Source organism: Leucopleurus acutus (genome assembly GCF_964270905.1).
Source record: "Leucopleurus acutus genome assembly, chromosome: 19".
In the NCBI taxonomy this organism is placed as follows: domain Eukaryota; kingdom Metazoa; phylum Chordata; class Mammalia; order Artiodactyla; family Delphinidae; genus Leucopleurus; species Leucopleurus acutus.
In genome coordinates this window covers 24644228-24666583 of record NC_139161.1, presented here as the reverse complement: position 1 = coordinate 24666583, position 22356 = coordinate 24644228, and the positions used below count along the sequence as shown (strand labels likewise).

Below are 22356 nucleotides of genomic sequence, written 5' to 3'. Positions count from 1 at the left end.
CAACATGCCGTGCGCGCGCGTGCGCCCACGGGGACACGCCCAGGCCTGGGAGGCGAGGGCGGGCCGCTTCCGCCGGCCCGTGGGCGGGGCCTTCCGAGGCCTGAACTCCGCCCCTGCTGGGCCGCACCGCCCCGTTCCGCGCAAAGCGAAACCTGAGGCTATTCAACGTGGTAACGCGTGCTGCTTCCTTCCGTAGGCTCCGTTAGTCCCGCGCTCTTTCACGGAAATAGAAACATACGTCTTGAGGCTTTAACACCGCTCCGAAATGGAGAAAAGGGTAGCGTATCCTTTTGTACCACGCGGTGCTCTCGGTGCCATCTTGCAGTGGAGGAAAGTGAAGATAAGCACTCGTTCCATGTTCCGACTCCTTTCTCCTAGTCTCTGCGCTTGCCGCCTCTTCTCCCTGGCTTTCTCCTCCCACCCCGACTCCCCTGATTCACAAGGTGGAAAATCAAGGCAAGAAGAGATAAGGTGGTTTCTTCTCACGCGGAGTATGGGGAGGAGTTTGCCTCCCAGTCTGGAATTTTTTTAAATTATTGATTCATTTACTGAACAAATATCTTGAGTACCTATCATGTACCAGGTAAACGCTTGAAGCTAAGCTCTGAACCTTTCAGACACGGTCTTTGCTCCCACAGACCTTGAGGATTAGTGAGGGAGACAGTCACTAAATAAATATATCAATATAAATTGTAATAAGTACTCTAGCACCTTTAACCGTACGGACTCTAAAGACAGATCGCCTGGGTTGGTAATCCCAGCTCTGCCATTCTGCCTTCCTTTCCCCGTCTGTAAAATGGGGCTTATAGTAATAATGGTCCCCTAAACACATAAGATGTTGCTGTGACGATAACACAGGTAAGGCATGTAGAACAGGCCCAACACATTTTAAGTTTAATCATTAGCTATTATGATAATGAGGAGGAGGAAGTAGGGTTCTGTCCAAGAGTCAGAGAGGTCTCTCCGTGGAAATGACCTAAGGCCTAAAAGATGATGGCTCTCCAGCCAAGCAAAGTGGACAGAAAAGAATTCAAAGCAGAGAGAGAGTAGCATATACCAAGGTCATTTCATTATATGAAACGATGTTCATCATTATTTTAAATGAACCTAAAAGTGTCAGGATACTCATTAAGTGGCCTGAGGATAGCAAGCATTTGAGAGATGCTGCTTTAAAGGGGTAGAGAAGGAACCATAGGATACTGTGAAAGGGAAGCCAGAGATGTAAGAGGAAAGTCTGAAGAGTATAGAGTCAGGAAAGATCAAAAAACAAACAAAAATAGAGAAACTGTTTCAAGAAGGTGAAAGTGGGCTTCCCTGGTGGTGCAGTGGTTAAGAATCCACCTGCCAATGCAGGGGACACGGGTTCGATCCCTGGTCCAGAAAGATCCCACATGCTGCGGAGCAATTAAGGCTGTGTGCCACAACTACTGAGCCTGTGCTCTAGAGCCCGTGAGCCGCAGCTACTGAGCCCACGTGCCACAACTACTGAAGCCCGCACGCCTAGAGCCCGTGCTCCGCAACAAGAGAAGCCACCGCAACGAAGAGTAGCCCCTGCTCACCGCAAATGGAGAAAGCCCGCGCATGTTAACGAAGACCCAATGCAGCCAAAGATAAATAAATAAATTTTTTTTTAAAGGTGAAAGTAACCAACATTGTAGAAAACTGCTGAAGGTCTGGCATGAGAAGACTGAAAAGGATCCACTGGATCCGCAGTTGGAAGTCAGACTGAAATGGATTGAAGAACGAAGGAAAAATGAAGGAGTAAGATGGCAGGTGGACAACTCATTTTAAGAAGTGAAGCAGCGAGATAGGGTAAGAACTGAAAGGAGGTATGGGTCAAGGGAGGCTTTTTTAAGATGGGAAATTAGAATATGTTTATTGTTGGAGAAGGTAGAAGATAAAAGAAGAGAATAACTAAAGTTCCAAATTCTTAAGAAGGGAAGGTGATGGTTTAGGCTCCAGGGCACATTGGCCTTTCCTAGAAAAAAGGACCTTTTCTCCACTGAAACAAGAGAAGAAAAAAGAAATCAGTTTGTAGATGCAGCAGTGAGATGAGGGAGTTTTCAGCTGATGGTTGCTCTTTTCTCAATGAAGTGTTTTTTGAAGGTTCACCACTGCCACAACCACCAAAAAGGAAAAAAAAAAAAAGTACATATCTTGAACTACAAACAGGACTTATAAAACCTGAGTGCAAAGTTACAGTTTCTGTTCACTAAAACTTTTTTTTTTTTCTACATCACGCAGCTTGCAGGATCTTAGTTCCCTGACCAAGAATTGAACCCAGGCCACAGCAGTGAAAGTGCCGAGTCCTTACCACTGGACCACCAGGGAATTCCCTAAAACTTTTTAATCTAATTCCCTCATTCATTCCACAACCTTTAATGGCGCATGTACTTTGTGCCAGGAACTGGGTTAGTGGCCAGGAACACAGATAGATGTATACGACCTGGTTCTCAGGGAGCTCCTGAACCATGGAAGACAAAAATGTAACAATAACTTGAAATAAAAGGGAAATACTGTCCTTTGGATCTCAGAGGCAAGAGCTCCTACCCTGTCCCACACTAGGCTCTCTATGGCTCTCTTTTTCATAGATTCTGAGGCCAGCCACAGTTCAATGTGTATTACCACTGCAGATAATGAATTCATTCATTTATCTTTTTCATTAATTCAACCAGTGCCAGCATCATCTGCTGGGCATCAGGGATTCAGACATAAAAGTAGTCTTTTGTTTTTTTGGCTGCGCCCCTGGGGGCATGTGGGATCTTAGTTCCCCGACCAGGGGAATCAAACCCGTGCCCCCTGCGGTGGAAGCTCAGAGTCCTAACTACTGGATGGCCAGGGAATTCCCAAAAGTAGTCTTTATGAACAAATCACAATGCCCAGTTTACAGATAACTTTTTTTTTTTTTTTTTTTTTGCGGTACACAGGCCTCTCACTGTTGTGGCCTCTCCCGCTGCGGAGCACAGGCTCCGGACGCGCAGGCTCAGCGGCCATGGCTCACGGGCCCAGCCGCTCCGCGGCTTGTGGGATCTTCCTGGACCGGGGCACGAACCTGCGTACCCTGCATCAGCAGGCAGACTCTCAACCACTGCGCCACCAGGGAAGCCCTACAGATAACTTTTATAGATTATGTGAGTTGGTTATTTTCTGATGCTGAAATGGAAAACAGCCTTATCAGTCAGTGGTCTCCAGACCCCGTTCCATGTATGTTACTAATGCAAAGTGTCATGGACTGAACTGTGTGCCCCACCACACACACACACAAATTCATATGTTCAAATTCTCAGAATCCACAGTAGGATCTCACAATGTAATTACATTTGGAAATAGAGCTTTTAAAGAGGTAATAAATTTAAAATGGGCCCCAATACAATCTGACTGGTATCCTTATAAGAAGAGGAAATTTGGAAACGCCAGGTAGGCACACAGACAGAGGAAAGGCCATGTGAGGACACAGTGAGAAGGCAGCCATCCTCATCCAAAGAGAGAGGCCTCAGGAGAAACCAAACCTACTGACCCCTTGGATCTTGGACTTTTAGCCTCCAGAACTGTGAGCAAATACATTTCTGTTGTTTAAAGCCATAAGTCTGTGGTACTTTGTATGGCAGCTCTGGTGAACTAATATAGAAATGAAGCCACAGATACTACTGCTTCCCAGTCTTCAGTGTGGCCCCCATGACTCCATCCTCCATCTGCTTTGCTGCCTCCATCCTCTTTCTAAATGTAAATCCAGTTGTGTCTCTTCCCTGCTCAAAACCCCTCAATGGTTCCCCATCTAAAATTTAAACACCACAAGGCCATCCATTGATCGGACCTGCTTCTCCAGCTATTTGCTACTGCTCCCCCCACACCTTGAACACCCCTTCTTCCTATGACATCACACCACGTTACACTGCTCCAGACATGGAATGCTCTTTCCTCACCCCAGAAACGTCTACCCATCTTCCTCAGCTCACAGCCCAAGCATCACCAGCTCTGTAAAGCCAACCTGGACCCTCATTCTCCGCCTGCCACACGCAACTCATCATCTTCCTTGTGCCACCATTTTACCTTGTACATTTTGGGGTTTGTCACACGATACTGCAAATATCAGTCTTTTTCTTTCAAATGAAAGTTTCTCCCTTTTAGTCTGGCGGCAGCCATCAGTTTATCTCAAAGGTAAGCCAAAACAGGCACTTACAAGTACATCCAGGAGCTGTGGAGGAAGAGTCGATGTAATGCGCTTTCTTCTCAAGGTGTGCTTTTGGCCGTACTGCCAGCTCTCTGCACTCCACAGGGCCCTCCACCCCATCCAGCCTGATAAAGCACGCAGACTGGGGTACAAGGCCAAGCAAGGTTATGTCACATATCGGATTCCTGTGAGCCGTGCTAGCTGCAAATGCCCAGTTCCTAAGGGTGCCAGCTATGGCAAGCCTAATTATCATGGTGTTAAACGGCTAAAGTTTGCTTGAAGCCTTCAGTCTATTGTGGAGGAGTGAGCTGGGTGCCGCCATGTGGGTCTGAGAGTCCTGGATTCACACTGGGTTGGTGAAAATTCTACACACAAATTCTTTGAGGTTATCCTCATTGATCCATTCCATAAATCTACCAGAAGAAATCCTGACACCTAGTGGATCACCAGTCCAGTCCACAAGTACAGGTAGATGTGAGGGCTGACATTGGCAGGTTGAAAGAGCTGTAGCCTTGGAAAGGGCCACAAGTTCTGCCACACCGCTGGTGGTTCTCACCATGCAGCTTGGAGATGGTACAGTACTCTCCAGCTCCACTGTTACTGCTAATATAAGTAATGATTGTGGGCTTCCCTGGTGGTACAGTGGTTAAGAATCCGCCTGCCAAGGCAGGGAACACGGGTTTCGAGCCCTGGTCCGGGAAGATCCCACATCTAAGCAACTAAGCCCAGCACCACAACTACTGAGCCTGCGCTCTAGAGCCTGCGCGCCACAACTACTGAGCCCGTGTGCCACAACTACTGAAGCCTGCATGCCTAGAGCCCATGCTCCACAACAAGAGAAGCCACCGCAGTGAGAAGCCCGCACACTGCAACAAAGAGTAGCTCCTGCTCGCCTCAACTAGAGAAAAGCCCACGTTAAGCAACAAAGACCCAACACAGCCAAAAATACAATTAAAAAAAAAAGTAATGTTTGTGAAATTCTTACCTAATAAATTAGGATATTCATGTCTAAAAAGTGTTTTTTAACGTCTCTTAAAACTAGTTGTCTACAGATTGTTTCATGAATGCATTGTCAAATTATGAAAGCTAAAGTGCAATAATGTTTGAATACTATAAATGATGGTATATCTTGTTTCTAATAAGAAAAATACTTTTGTCTTTGCTTTATCCTTTTAGGAAGTTTACATGTCAGTGTTTAAAATGCTGTTTTGTACAATAGGTGTAAAATACGTTATGTAGAAGAGGAGTGCAGAAACTAGCCATGCACATGTTGGTGCATGTGATGAAACCGACAGCTTTACTGGAGTGATGCAGTGCTCTGCTGGGTTCCTCTCCAGTGGCTGTTTTATGGAGTTTGGCAAGGATAGACTTTTTTTAAAAAATTAATTTATTTTTGGCTGCATTGGGTCTTCGTTGCTGTGCGTGGGCTTTCTCTAGTTGTGGCGAGTGGGGGCTACTCTTTGGTGCGGCACATGGGCTTCTCATTGCAGTGGCTTCTCTTGTTGCAGAGCACGGGCTCTAGGTGCGCAGGCTTCAGTAGTTGTGGCATGCCCGCTCTAGAGTGCAGGCTCAGTAGCTGTGGCACACAGGCTTAGTTGCTTGGCAGCATGTGGGATCTTCCTGGACCAGGGCTCAAACCTGTGTCCGCTGCACTGGCATGCAGATTCTTAACCACTGTGCCACCAGGAGAGCCCAAGGACAAACTTTTAAAATTGGATTTTGCTTGGAAATGTGAAGGATGTCCTAATCCTCTGTCATGATCATATGCAGAAAAGTCATGAAAGTTGACTAGGGTCTACATTTTTAGATTTCATCTAATATTCCATATCTGTGACTGCTGCTTCCGAAAGGAGAAAAGTTTAAAAGAATGCCACCATTTTTAAGAGAATTGAATAAACATGTTGCAAGAGGATTCTCTTACAAAAGAAACAAATCCTGGTTAACCTAAACAAAATTGCCTTGGTCTCCACAGTACCACTGAAGTTCACTTAAAAGGCAGAGGCTCCTGACTCAATCCCATGACTCCACGGGATCTGTAGAATACTGAATTTCATGCAAAATAGTAATGGTACTTATACTGGCATATACTGAAACTGGGGAAATTGAACATCAAGTAAATGAGAAGGGAATTATAAACCTTAAGGTTTGTAAGCTAGTAATGCTAGGATTGGGAAATTGATGGTCATCAGATACATTTCAAGTGTGGGAGGATAGAAAAAGTCAGCTTTGATCAAAATTGTAAATACTTTATCTGTAGTGCTAGTTTGTGACCATTTTACCTTTGGCTAAAAATTAAGGTTGGCTTTATTTAAAAGTAACATCATTGCTCAGTCTAACAAGGGTTAGAAGTCATCTTGGGTCAACCCAATTTATCCATTCCTGTAAGGCTACTGAGAAAAGTCATGTAGTTGCTGTTAATACCAGTTCATGGTTTCCAATTTAACTACATTTTTTTCATTCCTGCTCAATCTACCCTCAAAAATCCTTACCCTTCTACAAACTTCCAAGTCACCAATTATGCCTTCTTTAATATTCAGCATACCACCACATCTGTTTGCTTCCCATCTTCCTATAGTCCAGGCTTAGTTTACCTGGGTGAATTTGAGTGTGTAGGAAATATGGAAGAGTAATTGCCCCAATTCTTTCCAATTCTGGTTTTGCTGACTGAATAGGTAGTTTAATTTTGAAATCGAATTGCTGGTTTCCTTGAACCAATCTTTCTCCTATTCTCGTCAGGTCTTTTAAAAGGCTCACTTAGGGAATTCCCTGATGGTCCAGTGGTTAGAGCTCTGCACTTCTACTGTGGGGGGCGGGGAGTGGGGGATGGCAGGCAGGGCTCAATCCCTGGTCAGGCAACTAAAATCTTTCAAGCTGGGTCTTGAGGCAAATCAATCAATCAATCAATCAATCACTTAAATGATTTCCATAAAATAGGTAACAGGCTCACAAAACCTCTTGAGACCTAAATTCCTTTCCACTCAACAAACAAACAAACAAACAACAAAAGTTAAACCATACATTTTGTGTGTAAAGGTTGTTCAACTAAAGGAATAAATGTCTGTTAATTTCCTTTTCCTTTTTTTTTTTTTTTTTTTTTCCGGTACGCAGGCCTCTCACTGTTGTGGCCTCTCCCGTTGCGGAGCACAGGCTCCAGAAGCGCAGGCTCAGCGGCCATGGCTCACGGGCCTAGCTGCTCCGCAGCATGTGGGATCCTCCCGGACCACGGCACGAACCCACTGTGCCACCAGGGAAGCCCTTCTTTTCCTTTTTTTGGCTGCCCCACTCAGCTTGTAGGATCTTAGTTCCCCGACCAGGGATCAAACCCGGGGCCCAACTGGCAGTGAAGGTGTCAAGTCCTAACCACTGGACCACCAGGGAATTCCCTAAATTTTTAAAAATAAAAAATAAATAAGGGACTTCCCTGGTGGTCCAGTGGGTAAGACTCCGCAATCCCAATGCAGGGGGCCCAGGTTCGATCCCTGGTCGGGGAACTAGATCCCACATGCATGCTGTAACTAAGAGTTTGCATGCCACAGCTAAAGATCCCGCATGCTGCAATGAAGATCCCGTGTGCCGCAACTAAGACCCAGTGCAGCCAAATAAGTAAAATTTTTTGTAAAAATAAATTTATTTATTTATTTTTGGCTGCATTGGGTGTTCGTTGCTGTGTGCGGGCTTTCTCTAGTTGCGGCAAGCGGGGGCTACTCTTCGTTGCAGTGCACGGGCTTCTCACGGCAGTGGCTTCTCTTGTCACGGAGCACGGGCTCTAGGCGCACGGGCTTCAGTAGTTGTGGCACGTGGGCTCAGTAGTTGTGGCTTGCGGGCTCTAGCGTGCAGACTCAGTAGTTGTGGCACACGGGCTTAGTTGCTCCGTGCCATGTGGGATCTTCCTAGACCAGGGCTCGAACCTGTGTCCCCAGCATTGGCAGGCAGATTCTTAACTGTGCCACCAGGGAAGTCCCTAAAATCCTTTGTAAGGAAGGGAAATTTTACAAATAAATCCTTACCAAGAGAACTCACAGATTTTGATCTGCAGTAACTACCAAGTTTTTTGAACTGCTTTTTTAAAAAAGAGGCCACTACCTACTCCTCTGTCACACAAATTGTGCTAAAGGGCCCAATTCCAGTACTATGCACATCAGCTTCAGATGGAGTATCATGCTGGATCTGAGAATTAAAGTTTAAATTGGGGGACAAATAAAAATGTAAGCTCAAGCAGAGTTCCAGTTCACCATAGGATCAATTTAAGTGTGCAGTCAGTTTATATTCAGTACCACCTGGTGTGCACTGTGTGCTGTGTGAATGACTGTATCATAATAAACAGATTCGGGTTTTTCTTAAACAGTAGCAAGAAAAATGCTTGCTGTGCAAATCCTGGGCTGCCCCAAGAGAGGCAAATGAAAACCCCATGCCTAAATTTGTCTCTTCCTATTTTATCTCTTCTCTGCGTTCAGACCTTTCTCTTTTTCACCCCAGGGTTATTCCTTAACCCTTCCGACCCCATCTGCAATCTTCCATCCTGTGCCACATTGGAAGATGTCTCCCGGGCGCCTGGGCTCAGCAAAACAATACTTTTCTTTTTCTCGGTCTGGGTAGTAAACCAGTGCCAGCCCAGGCTCTGAGCCTCATTAGATTGATTAGGCAAAGAAGTCAGGCAGAATGCTGTTTATACTTTGCACCGTTCCTCTCCCCAGCTCTTGATATCAGAGACCCGGATAACTCCAAAGCCTCTTTGGTGTTCTCTTCTTTCTTTTTTCCTTACATGGCCTTCACGAAGAGTAATTAATTAAGATTTAAAAGCAGTAATAAATCACATTTTATAGACTCTGAGCACAATATATTTTTCCTGAAAGCCAATTTAGAAGAAATCTCTAAAATGAGATGTAAAACAACAGCAATTGAAATAAATAATCGAACTGAAAAGTCCCAAGCACTGTCAAAAGAAGAACCGTGTACTCTATCTCTGCAATAATTAGGCATATAATAGGATCGTTTTCAGCCCATTTCCCCATCCTGCTGGGCAAGAGTTGGTTCAGATAAGGAAAAAGAGCCAAACAAACCGGGGTGGGGGTGGGGGGGTGGGGAACACCAGTTATTTTTGATGCCTGGTAAACAGCCTGCGCCAGGGGATAAGGCTTTTCTGGCTCTCAAATACCCATTCTTCCCTTTCCTTGTGTCTGTCCTCCTCCCTGGAAGCTGCGGGGTAGGGAGTTCTAAAAATAGTCCGTGAATCACGGCAGATAATATTGTGCAGCTGTTACATAAACAGCCAGCCCGCGCGGGCGCCAAGGGTAGGAACGGAAAATATCTGGGTCAGGGTTGTCACTCCGAATAGGTTCCCCCGGAGCCGGCCTGCGGGAGGCGCGGCCGGGAGGAGGCTTGGGCCCACGGGCCGGGAACAGCAGGGGAGTGGCGGGCGGCCCTCGGCGGGGTAGCAGAGGCAGCTGGCCGGGCGCGGGCGGCGGCGCGAGCTGGGCGGACGTGCTCCGCGCGGTCTCCCCATGGCGGGGAGCGGGCCGCGGCGGCGGCGGCGCTGACCGGCCGGGACTGGGCGAGCGGGCGGACCCGGGCGGGGGCCTGGGGCTGAGGGAAGATGAGCGCTCTCCTGGAGCAGAAGGAGCAGCAGGAGAGGCTGCGGGAGGCCGCGGCCTTGGGGGACATTCGGGAGGTGCAGAAACTGGTGGAGAGCGGGGTGGATGTGAACTCCCAAAATGAGGTCAACGGCTGGTAAGTGGGGAGCGGGGGAGGCCTAGGGTCAGAGCACCCGGCCCGAGCGCGACCTCGGCCTAGCGCTGAACCCGACGCCCTCTAAGGCGTGGCCCGGCGCTCCGGGTCAACGAGGCTGTGCGATCTGGAGGCCAGACCTGGCCCCCTCTGCCTCGGTTAGTCAGCGGAGCGTCGTGTCCAAATCCCGGCCCACGTGGTCCTGCCCCGGCAGCGCCCACCCGAACCCTGGCGCCCGCCGTTCCCCCCTCCCCACCCCTAACGTCACCCTAATTTGATGCTCAACCCAGTTCTAGTCTGGAATTACTATGAAGAGCACGTCTGTGCAGAGCAAAAAGCATAAGCAACTGAGGAAATGTGGATCTTATAAACTAGTACGATTTCTTTTCCCAAGACTAGGGAAAAAAATCACTTGCATTCCTATTCTGCTTCTCTGTTGTCTCACTGCAGCAGTGATTTGCTACTACCTACAGCTGCCTGTTGCAGGAAGACCCATTCATTTATCCTATGGAGTGTTTGCTTTGTTTTCTTACAACAGTTTCAAACATGGGACTTCAGATGCCTGCATGCAGTGGAGTCCTTTCCAACTAAATAAGGGATCTCATTTTAAGATGTGCTGGTGGTCAAGTTTTAAGTTACTGAATGTGGTATTATTCTGCTCTCTTCACATTTAAATTTTAATTTTTTATTTGATCCAGGTAATGCTTAACCAACCTATATTGCTAGCTGAGAGTTAAAGTGAGTTTGCAAATGTTTTATTTTTTAAGGTGGAATCATACAGTTTGAAACTAAAAGGGACATTGGAGATGGGTTCAACTTCAGAGAATAACCTGCCCGAGGTCACACAACTATTAATATAAAAGCCAGGACTGGAGTCGTAGTTTCCCGACTTCCTCACAAATCTATCTACGAACTTACCCTAAGGAAAACAGCCTGCGTAGCTGTCCAGAAAGCGAGGAAACAGTAGAAACGGCTTTTTTGTTTTGTTTAAAAGTGTTTGCAAACTAGCTTGCTTTTCTCTGTGTGTGCCATTTCTAGGATTGCTATGTGGTTCACAAGCTGTGAATCATTGTTTCGGCACTGGGAGGCAGTGTTGTGTAGAAGAATGAGCCTGGTCTTTCCTGCAGGTTCTTCTCCATTCCTGCTTAGATATACAACCTTGCCCGAGTCACTTCATTTTCCAGTTATTTCAGAAGAGTGTTGTGAGCATTTACGGAGATGCAGCGTGATATAAACAGCTAACATTTATTGAGCTTGCTCCGTAGTGCAAACAAGCTTCCAGGTGCTTTATGTGTATTATCTCATTCACAACTACTCAGGGACATAGCTATTGTTATCCTCTCCATTTTGTAGGTGAGGATACTGAAGCCCAGAAAGATTAAGTAACTTTCCCAAGGTCACAGAGTTTACAGTAACTGATGGAGCTGGGAAACAAACCCAGCATCTGCCTCCAAACCATACTTCCTCTTTTTTTTTTTTTTGGCCACACCCAACGGCATGTGGGATCTAAGTTCCCCGACCAGGGATCGAACCCACACCCCCTGCAGTGGAAACATGGAGTCTTAACCACCGGACCACCAGGGAAGCCCCCAAACCATACTTTCTTAACCACATAGTAGGTGCTCAGTGAACGTAAGTTGGTGGAACTATGAAAAGGTTTTCATAGATTTAATTGGGGAAAGATGTCTAATAGGACTTCAAATGCAACATGCCCAGGGTTGAGTTCCTGGTCGCCCTAATTGTCCCCAGCCTGCTCCTGAGTCCTCATCTCAGCATCTGAGGTGCACAGGCCAGAACCTTTGGTGCCCTCCTTGCCTTCTGTCTTTCCCTCACACCCCACACCCAGTCAAGCCGCTAATCCTGCCAGCTCCACTGGCAGCGGTGTAGTTAGAATCTGACCATTTCTCACTAGCTCGACCACTACACCTCTGGTGCAAAGCCACCATCATTCCATCACTTGGATTAATGCAGTAGCCTCCTAACTAGTCCTTCTACCCTACATCTTTTCTCAGCACAGCAGCCAGAGGGATCTTGACTTAAAACATAAGTCAGATCATTTCATTCTGCTCAAAACCCTTTAATAGCTCCCGTCTCACGTCGAGTAAAAGCCCACAGGGTCCTACAGTTTCGACTCCTTGTCCCTGCATCCTCTGTCTTTACCTCTAAGCCTCACCTCCGGCTTTACCCCCTTGCCCCCTTCATTCTGCTCTCCTGGCCTCCTTGCTTTTCCTGAAAACACCAGGCACAATGTTGATTCAAGGCCTTTGTGTTTTCTCTTCCCGTCATTTAAAATGCTTTTGTCCCCTCACCTCCTTCAGGTCTTAGCTTAGACGTCCCCTTAGTGAGTCTTTCCTTGGCCCTCAATTTAAAATTGAGCCATGCCCCTTCCCTGTCTCTGGCATTTCCTAATCCCTTTCCTCTCTTTATTGTCCTTGTAATACAATCTCTGTGTACCATAGTGTTTTGCTTATTTGCTGACTGCCTCAGTTTTCTCATCTGTAAAGTGGGAGAATGTTGATAATAGTAGGTTGTTTAGAGGATTAAATGGGTTGTTTACAGGATTAAATGAATTAATATATGTAAAGCTTTTAGAACAGTGTTCTGCATGTAAAACATGTCTGTGTTAACTATTTTTTTCTTTTTTAACTATTATTTTTTTATTAAGCAGTGTGCTGGGTAATGGGATATAAAGGTTATCCTCAAAAACATAGTCAGCAGCATAGAAAAGCAGAATGGTTACTGCTTTCAATTCTTAGCTGCTCAGTAACCACAATTTCTGCACAAATGAAATTTGTGCCTCTGGTCTGAAATACTTCCCAGCACTGAAAGGATGCCCAGTGCCTCTGGTCTGAAATACTTCCCAGCACTGATAGGCTATTCTGACTGCAAATTTAAAGCTTAAAGAGTTCAAGTTCAAAGATAGAGCTCCCACATCAATTGTACTTCAAGTGTCATGCATACCCCTTTGCTTTAAGGAACAAGTATAATAGCTCAGGAAGAAGTTGAAAATATTGCCTGGCTACAGTGCCTGTCAGTTCTAGCCACCCAGAGCTGCACAGGTCTGGACTATAAATGATGATCACTCAGGGTACAGGGCTGTGGGGCACGTGCTGTGTTGACTTAACTCCACTTTACATGATGATGCTTTAGCTAGTTGGTTTGTCCCCAAGTGTCTGGCAGTATAACTGGCAGTATATTTCTTCCTTCACTCTCAAGCTTGTCGTGAACAAGTGATTTACTACTAGCAAGTGAGCACTTTATTTCCAAAAGGGAACATATTTTTCTCATCATGCTCCATTCATTTTTGAGTGCTTGCTTATCATTATAATTATTCATTTTCAGGCTTTCAAGACATCCACACACAAACACACTCTCAGCTGTAGTTTGGCCAGAATCAAGGATATATGGGATCCTTCTACTCCAAGTAATGCCCACCGTGTCCTTGGTTCACTCATTCAGCAAATATTAATTAAGTACCTGTATATTCAAGCAGATAACTTCCTTACCCTCACACGGAGCTTATATTTTAGAAGTCCATATCAAGACTCTTCCCTTATTTTCCCCAAATTGGCATTCTTTTCATCATAGAGTACCTTTTAAAGACATCTGGATAATCTAATTCTAATGGGTAATAGTTTGGAATGTCAAATATCACTCTGAAACATCAGTGGAGTTGCTCCCAGCCAGCCAGACAAGCTGGCTTTCTGTAAGTCATAAATATTAAGGTGCCCAGGGCAAATCAGCTTTTTCCTGGAACCAAATGTACTTTCTAGATAGTTATATTTCTCAGGTGGGTGACCTAATCCTCAGTATTGAACTTATGTTCTATTCTTTACCATATTTATATTCGTCTATAAGCTCTGAAGATATTTATCTCAGTTCAATTAGAGAGTTGGTGAGTGAGGACATTTCAAAACGGGAGAAAAGTAATTTCCTTCCATAATAACATTCAGGTTTGGCAACTGGGGATGAATTTCGTAGCTCTATTAAGTTGGAGTATTGGCTAGCATGTTATTCTATTTCTGTGCAGTGTTAAGATAATAGCTCTTTAGAGTGTGCATAATCCCTTCCTGTGTGTACAATAGTAAATAATTAGTTTTACTTAAATAAGTCTAATACTTCAGAAGAGTTCTCAAAACTTTTGGCTGTTGATGTACATTTTTGAAGTGCTTTAGGAATTAAAGTACGTGTGTAGTGCCTTAAACACAAGGCATTGCACATGTACTTTAATTCCTAAAGCACTTGAAAAATGTAGCCTTCTGGAGAGAGCTAGAGAAGTGAACTCTTAAAAATGGAAATTTGGAAATCCTTTTTGTGTGTGTGTGAAGGAGAGAAAAGGAAAGAGGAAAAGAGTAACTGAGATTCAGACAGGAATCTGCTGTAGTAATTTTAGTGGCAGAGCAAGCTGCAGATGAGAGATGGTTAGTAGCCTGATAATATTTAATCTTCAAGTGACATTTGGTGCATATGAAGCAAGTTTCCATAGTCTCTTAAAAGGAATATGGCCATGTAAAAATATATTTTAAAGAGACTGGTACAATCTAATGAGTGACACTGATAGAGTGAACACACAGGATATCAGTAGAGTTATCTAGCCAGCCAGGCAGCCAGCCTTCTGAAAGCCATTGAAATAAAGCTCCGAGGATAAATCAGCTTTTCCCAAGGGCCAGAAATGAAATTGAAAAATAAATTTTAAGCATATTAAATATTTCGATCATCTGCTTTCTGAAAAGAGAAGTTAAGATTACCAGCCTGATTTTCTGGTTCTAGCTGAACTCTAACACGCTTGTATATATTTATTTACTGGTGTGTAGAATTTGAAATCCCAAATCACCTCTCCATTTTTAAATCACTCTTTTTTTCTTTTCTTCGCCATAGGACCTGTTTACACTGGGCATGTAAACGCAACCATGGTCAGGTGGTCTCTTACTTGTTAAAATCGGGAGCTGACAAAGAGATTCTTACCACAAAGGGAGAAATGCCAGTCCAATTAACATCAAGGAGAGAAATTAGGAAGATTATGGGAGGTGAGTCTGTGTTTTGAGGCAACTTTTGATTTTGTCAACCTAATTTAAGACTTATGGTATTATTGTATATATTCTTTTTTTTTTTTTTTTGCGGTACGCCGGCCTCTCACTATTGTGGCCTCTCCCGTTGCGGAGCACAGGCCCCGGATGCGCAGGCTCAGCGGCCATGGCTCACGGGCCCAGCCGCTCCGTGGCATGTGGGATCTTCCCGGACTGGGGCACGAACCCGCGTCCCCTGCATCGGCAGGCGGACTCTCAACCACTGCGCCACCAGGGAAGCCCTATTGTATATATTCTTGATGCCAAACAGCCAATCTGTTTGTATCTAAAAACAAGATAGTCTTAACTGTGCCAAGATAATTATTCCATACTGTTTCTGGAAAGGTAGGCATTATAAAGTTTTGGTTTTTTATCTGTAAACTTTAAGGTGATAAAAATGGTAACGATAAACGTGCAGTAAACACTGATCAAAATATTTGTTGTATACCAAAGGACACTAGCTTTCACAAGATACTCTTTACTTTGTAATTTTTAAAGGGCTATGTAAATGTTCTGTGTTTACGTCTTTTTAAGTGGAAGATGATGATGATAACCATGACGACCTCCCTCAGCTGAAGAAGGAGTCAGAGCTGCCCTTTGTTCCGAACTATTTGGCCAACCCAGCCTTCCCTTTCATCTATACCCCTGGGTCGGAGGATTCAGCCCAGCTGCAGAATGGGGGCCCCTCCACACCTCCTGCATCACCCCCTGCAGATGGCTCGCCTCCATTGCTGCCCCCTGGGGAACCTCCCCTGCTTGGGGCCTTTCCACGGGACCACACCTCTTTGGCACTGGTTCAGAATGGGGATGTGTCTGCCCCATCTGCCATACTCAGAACACCAGAAAGCACAAAACCGGGTCCTGTTTGTCAGCCACCGGTGAGTCAGAGTTGCTCCCTGTTCTCTTCTGTCCCGTCCAAGCCACCAATGTCTCTGGAGCCTCAAAATGGGACGTATGCAGGACCAGCGCCAGCATTCCAGCCATTTTTCTTCACCGGAGCATTTCCATTTAATATGCAAGGTAACGTCTCATCAGCAAACAGCCTCTGCAACAGGGCAGGTGGTGTCCAGAGGTCTAGTGCTTTACTTCCTGGTTTTCTGAGGAGTGGGGGTGGGATTTATTTATTTTGCGTCTGATTACAGACTTACAGAAAAGTTGCAAGACTAGTATAAGGAACTCTCTTTACTCAGATTTACAAGTTATCTTTTGCCCTTTTACCCTGAACTACTTAAGTGTGTTTTTCCTAAGAACAAGGATAGTCTCTTACATAATCACCATATAATGAGAAGATTTAGAAAATATAACCTTGGGCTTCCCTGGTGGCGCAGTGGTTGAGAGTCCGCCTGCTGATGCAGGGGACACGGGTTCGTGCCCTGGTCCGGGAAGATCCCACATGCCGCAGAGCGGCTGGGCCCGTGAGCCGTGGCCGCTGAGCCTGTGCGTCCTGCAACGGGAGAGGCCACAACAGTGACAGGCCCACGTACCGCAAAAAAAAAAAAAAAGAAAGAAAATATAACCTTGACATAAAACTATTCTCTAACCCATAGTTTATATTTAAATTTTTGTCAGCTGTTTCAGCAATGCCCTTTGTGGCTATCTTCACTCCCTCTACTCCTGTCCGCCTCCCAGGATCGACCATTGCATTTGCCTATCATGTTGTTATAGTCTCCTTTAATCTGAAGCATTTCCTCAGCCTTTAGCTATCATTTTAGACCTCAGATTTTTGAAGAGTCCAGGCCAGTTATTTTGTAGAATATGATTTCCTTTCATTTTTTTCTGTTTATTAGGTGGTATTCTACTATAAAGAAGGGCTTTCCCTTCTCCTCCATTTGAACTCACTGATTCTTATTTTATTTATTGGGTTATAATCCATTAGTATCATTATTTTGATGTTCAAATTATGCCAGATTTATCCAGAGGGAGCCCCTTGGAGCTTGTTCTTGTGTCTCTTGGACACGCCCATCATTCCTGGAGCACTTCCTTACTTTGTGGTACAGCAAGATGTTTCAGGCTCCCTAGTATAACTTTCCCCGCCCCAGCCTTGGAATCAGCTGTTTCTCCAAGGACCCCTGGTTCTTTCTGGTGGAGAATGGTATTCAGGAACCAGAACGTGAACACTAGGTGTGCTCACTGCTACTAGCATCATTTCTTCTAGGCTCACTCAGAGGACCGAGTTAGAATAGAAAGGAAAAAGCAAGCAAACAGTAAAGAGCAATTGAATGATGAAAGGAAAGACTCACCAGAAAGATATAAACTAAACATGCATGTACCTAGGAACATGACTTCAAAGCATTCTAGGTTCTCATTTAATTGTTACAACAAATCATGAACTGGGTATTGTTATTTACATTTAATTTTATTTATTTATTTATTTTGGCCTCCCCGCACAACTTGCAGAATCTTAGTTCCCCAACCAGGGATTGAACCTGGGCCCTGGCAGTGAAAGCGACGAGTCCTAACCACTGGACCACCAGTGAATTCCCATTATGTACATTTTATTTATTTATTTTTTAAGAGTTTTTTTCTTGGCTGCCCTGCGCAGCATGTGGGATCTTAGTTCCCTGACCAGGGATTGAACCTGCGCCCCTTGCATTGGAAGCATGGAGTCTTAACCACTGGACCGCCAGGGAAGTCCCTATGTACATTTTAGAAATGGAGAAACTTAAATGCAGAGAGATAGGTAATTTGCCCAGTATCACATATCTACTACATGATAGAGTGGGGTTATATGCATTTGTACCACAGTCATTCAAGGTTCAAAAGGTCACAAAAAGTGGAGTTGAAAGCAGCTCCCACAATTTATGACAAAAGCAACAAACTCTCCATTGGTATTTTACATCAGCGATCTCCAGCCTTTTTGGCACCAGGGACTGGTTTTGTGGAAGACGGTTTTTCTACAGACTGGTGGGGGGAGGGAGAGAATGGTTCAGGTGGCAACTCGAGCAATGGGGAGCCCCAGAGAAGCTTTGCTCCCTTGCTGCTCGCCTCCTGCTGTGCAGCCCCGTTCCTAACAGGCCGTGGACCGGTATTGGTCCGTGGCCGGGGGTTGGGGACCCCTGTTTTAAATGAAAAGTAGAAAAGGAACATATGCTTCCTGGATATCAAGCTGCATGCTGATCTGAGAGGATTAGTAACGTTAAAAAAAAAGAAAAAAAAGGCAAGCAAACACAAATATATGTACTTTTTTCTGTATTTCTATATCTACTTAATGTAGATCTTTTAAAAAAATATTAAAAACTGTAAATTAATCCTAATACCTCCAATTCCAGTCAACACCACAGGGTATAGTCTAGTCTTACCTTTCTTTTTCCATATCAATAACTCCCTCACTTTGTTTTTGAGGACCTGTTACTGTTGTTGTTGATAACAGTGGCCCATGGGTGGCGTGAGGGATTCATATATAAGGAGCAAAGCAGACCCACTAAGTGCGCATGGGTGCATGGCTTGGGCCATCACGGCAGCCAGGCTCAGAATTTAGGAGCAGACTGCTTAGATCCCAGACCCACGAATAATGGTATTTGTTTACTCTCAAAGCCAAAATTCCTCCCTTATTAAGGTATACTGAATTCGAGTCATAGTTAGACTTTAATTTTTATTAGTAGCTTATCTTTTTGCTCTTGTACTGTCTTTACTGCAAGGATTTTCATATCATAAATATCTTTAGATCCACAATTGTTAAGTCTTTATAGAGTAACTCTTGTACCGTTATCTTTCCCGTGCCCTCTTTTCACCTCGCTTCCCCTTACCCTGCTTATGTGTTGTTTGATACCCAACCCATTCTCAAGCCTTTACCTGCTTCGCTCCAGCGGCAGAAGTAAATTGGCCTCCTGTATGGCTGGGATGGTTGTCTGCCGTCTCCCCCTGCCGCCCCTTTACTTTGTGAACCACAGTCTTAGATGTAGGGAGGACAATGCAACTGCACCAGCAGAGCCAGAACTGGGCCTGAGCAAACCATGCTGTAATATTGTGCTTTGTTTTCTCATTGGGTGGCACAGGCCTTAGCACAGGCCATGATTAAGGGTAACCATCTTCTGGAAAAGGTCTTAAATTACATCGGGTCACTATGCCAGAATCATTCATTAACATTTCCCCCCTTTTCCCTAGAGCTGGTACTCAAGGTGAGGATTCAGAACCCATCTCTTCGAGAAAATGATTTCATTGAAATTGAACTGGACAGACAGGAGCTCACCTACCAAGAACTGCTCAGAGTGAGTTGCTGTGAGCTGGGTGTTAATCCTGATCAAGTGGAGAAGATCAGAAAGTTACCCAATACTCTGGTAAGAAAGGTAAGAAAGGTCTGTTAAGTGGTTGCTTTTTCCATTTGGAAAATACCCAGCTTCCTCCTTGGGTATGTGAGTCATAGTTGAAGAAACGAGAAGAGAATAGAACAAGAGCAAAGGGTGTTTTTCCATTGAGCTTTCTTTCCTCTACTGGGCCTATAGAGACGTTGGCATTTCTGAAAGTGGTAGGATACCAGAGAGAATGTTCTGAATTTACCATTCACAGGTACCTATTTTTGGTTGTTTCTCTTTAGTGATCTGTAAGGATTACCTTAGTGCACTATCACATGTGCCTTGTGTTTTATAACATAAGAACCAGCCTAAATTATAGTGCAAATCTACATAGATACATGTGTGGTCCTCCCAACATCTCTGGGTTCCCTGAATGTCAGGCTTCTGGCTTCTCGGGGCCCCTGAGGAAAACATCCCTGCACTGCCTCTCCCTTCGAGGTGTGCTTATCTTGTAGCATCTGCTGTTAAGGCCTTCTACCACTCCAACCCAGTTCACGCTCCTGGGGAATTTCCTGCACTATCACTGGTATCAGCACAGCACACCAAACACATAGAGACAAGCGGCTCCTCTTAATCTGTTTAACCTATTTTTGTTTTAGGACAAAGATGTTGCTCGACTCCAAGATTTCCAGGAGCTGGAACTGGTTCTAATGATAAGTGAAAATAATTTTCTGTTCAGAAATGCTGCATCCACACTGACTGAAAGGCCTTGCTACAACAGGAGAGCTTCAAAACTGACTTACTAATGCAGCAGGGACTTTTATCACTGAGTACTGTGACAGTGTGCATCACCTCTGGGCCAAGGACAAGCCATTTATCTAAATGCCTTGGATGCCCCGGAGGGCCCCTGGTGCCCCTGCGTCGGATACACTAACATCGTTCTGCCAAGGTAGGAAACCCCTGACCCCGAGCAGCGGTGCCACTCTTCCGAGCCTCTTGGTGCACAATAAACCTATTGCTGGAAGCTGCGAACAGCTGAGAAGTGGCCTGGAGAGGCAGAAGCCGACGGTTCTATATCCAGTGTGTTTTTTGTGCAGAATGTAAGAGAGTTGTCTAACAGAAGCTGAGGGAGAGCAGAGCCTATTTCTAGCTAGTCCTGTTGACAGTGCACCCGAAGGGCCGGGAAGCGCTTCTCTTGGTGTTGCATGTTCACGACTCTCCAGAAACGTGGACTAGAGAGGAAAACTGGGGAAAGCACAGGTACTGGACATAGGAATTTTGGTGTGACTTGTGGCTGTGAGGTTTCACATAACATAGTTATAAATGTTACTCAGGTTAAAATTATTTAAGAATACAGTTACCTAATTGTAAATACGCTGTTAACCAAAAGAGCTTCCCCTCCCTGACTTTTTCCATTGTAAACACTCGACTGCTTCTGTCTCTAGATTGCCGTTGCCTAGACAGTCATCTCTGCATTAACGCCCCTTCGTGGTCACTAGAGGGCTCTCTAACGCCTTCTAAAAGAGCAACAGCTTTTTTTTTTTTTTAACTGAAGCGATCCCTGTCTTCGTGTTTCTGTTTAATTGCACCGAAAAGAGAAGAGCACAAACATTGCCAGTCCATGTTCTCCACTTTCATTTTCCACTACAAATGAAAAGCAATTTTCCAGACTGAATCCTTTGCTATTTTAAAGGTTATTGTGGGAAACTGAGCTAAAAGGAGTTAGCATCTTTATTTTTGTATCAAAGATAAAGATTATTTTGAAACTATTGGGATTTTTACACAGCTCTGAAATCTGTTGCTTTTGTAAACAAGTTGTTTGATCTTGGGCATCCTCCACAACCACCACCAACCCACTGAACAAAGTCAGTTGTGAGTCGGCCAGTCTTTGTTCTCAAAACAAACAAATAACCTGATTAAACTCTTGAGCATGGCATAAGAATTTTTCTAAAGAACGCATTTAAGGATTCTTTTCCTTCCCTTCAGTGTCATTAATGTTAAAAAGAAAAGCTACTGTCTTGTTGAAATAAACAGCTTAACTTTAGAAACAAGAATGAGCACACTTAAACAGGAGAGCAGGGGTTTGAAGCCAGCTGTTGAAGAACATCCCCGCTGTCTTAAGAAGCTTTTCCCCATAGTGCCTATTGTTTCCAAAGAAACTTAACTTCCTAACTGTGTTAATTTTATTGGAACACTACTGATTGAGAGAGGATGTGCAGAAGATGTCAGTGGAAGAGAATGTTGTGCTAAGCTAATGGCCTCCTGCTGCTGCTTAAATGCTGAGCTGTGGTTGAGGTGGTTTCAAGGCCAGTGTGGAGTCACTCTGTTCAGTGACTTAATTGTATTAACAGCAATTACGGATGGTGAGTTACTCACCCTTGTGCAGTGTTTGCCTAACAGAGTGTAAAGGTTATTTATTACTCACTTTCTCTGAAGTACTTTAAAGAAGAAACTTCCCTTGTGTTTCAACCAGTCAGAAGATAGTCAGTCCAAACAAACTAACCCTTTTTTTCCCCTTACCTTTGAAAAAAGTTACAATTTACTGATACAGTTAAGGCTAGTTTTATCCTGGAATAAACAAATTCAGTATTAATTCATGTCTAAATCATTGGGGTTAATACTCTTCCAGCCATCCAGATCAATTAGAAATTCTTGGAAGCTGTTGAAGGCCCTGGCTGGGAGGTGGCCTACAGAGGAGTAGCTCCAGGGCATTTCCCGGGCTTGGAAATGGAGGCCGCGGGAATCTCCAGTGAGAGAGGGGCCCTGCCCCGCTCTCTCTTCTCCCTTATAAAGTCCTCTGTGGTCAACTGACTCTTGCGTATGGCAGTGAATTAGACTGCACAGCTGCTGGTAGGTGAGTTTAAAGTCTTAATCTATGCATTCAGAGAAATATTTTTATATGCTTTGTGTAATTTATAACAAGGATTTTTTTTTAGCTTTGTTAACTGTGAATTCGCCCCTCCTCCTCCACTGCATATTTAAAGCATGTGCTCACACTGTGTGTAAACATTCACTGAAGATTTTTCTCTTCGTGAACTGCTGACTGTTCAAGCATAACAAGTATTATTAAAATTAAATATTAACTGACCAAACCCACATTCTTTAATTTTGGCCTCCTAAACAGCACTATACTTCTAATAATACGGGGTTCAAATTGTTGGAC

At 44.6% G+C, this 22356-nt stretch overlaps 1 protein-coding gene and 1 pseudogene across 3 annotated transcripts; both read left to right on the top strand.

Moving 5' to 3' along the window:
- Positions 1 to 4: 4 nt before the first annotated feature.
- Positions 5 to 9758, top strand: LOC309976110 (large ribosomal subunit protein eL15-like; annotated as a pseudogene). Its single transcript has 4 exons — positions 5 to 170; positions 4173 to 4744; positions 9368 to 9374; positions 9507 to 9758. The product of its transcript is annotated as a large ribosomal subunit protein eL15-like (transcript).
- On the top strand, positions 9759 to 22265 carry ANKRD40 (ankyrin repeat domain 40). 2 transcript variants are annotated; one of them, XR_014326967.1, is made up of 6 exons: positions 9759 to 9898; positions 14774 to 14922; positions 15496 to 15981; positions 19066 to 19247; positions 19853 to 20142; positions 20639 to 22265. XR_014326967.1 is itself a non-coding variant. In XM_082861053.1 (5 exons), exons 1-5 carry the CDS (start codon positions 9765 to 9767, stop codon positions 19997 to 19999), a joined length of 1098 nt encoding a protein of 365 aa, XP_082717179.1. In that variant the 5' UTR covers positions 9759 to 9764; the 3' UTR covers positions 20000 to 22265. The 2 variants fall into 2 exon arrangements, 1 of the variants encoding a protein (XP_082717179.1); XM_082861053.1 differs by having other exon boundaries at positions 19853 to 22265.
- The last annotated feature ends 91 nt before the right edge of the window (positions 22266 to 22356 follow it).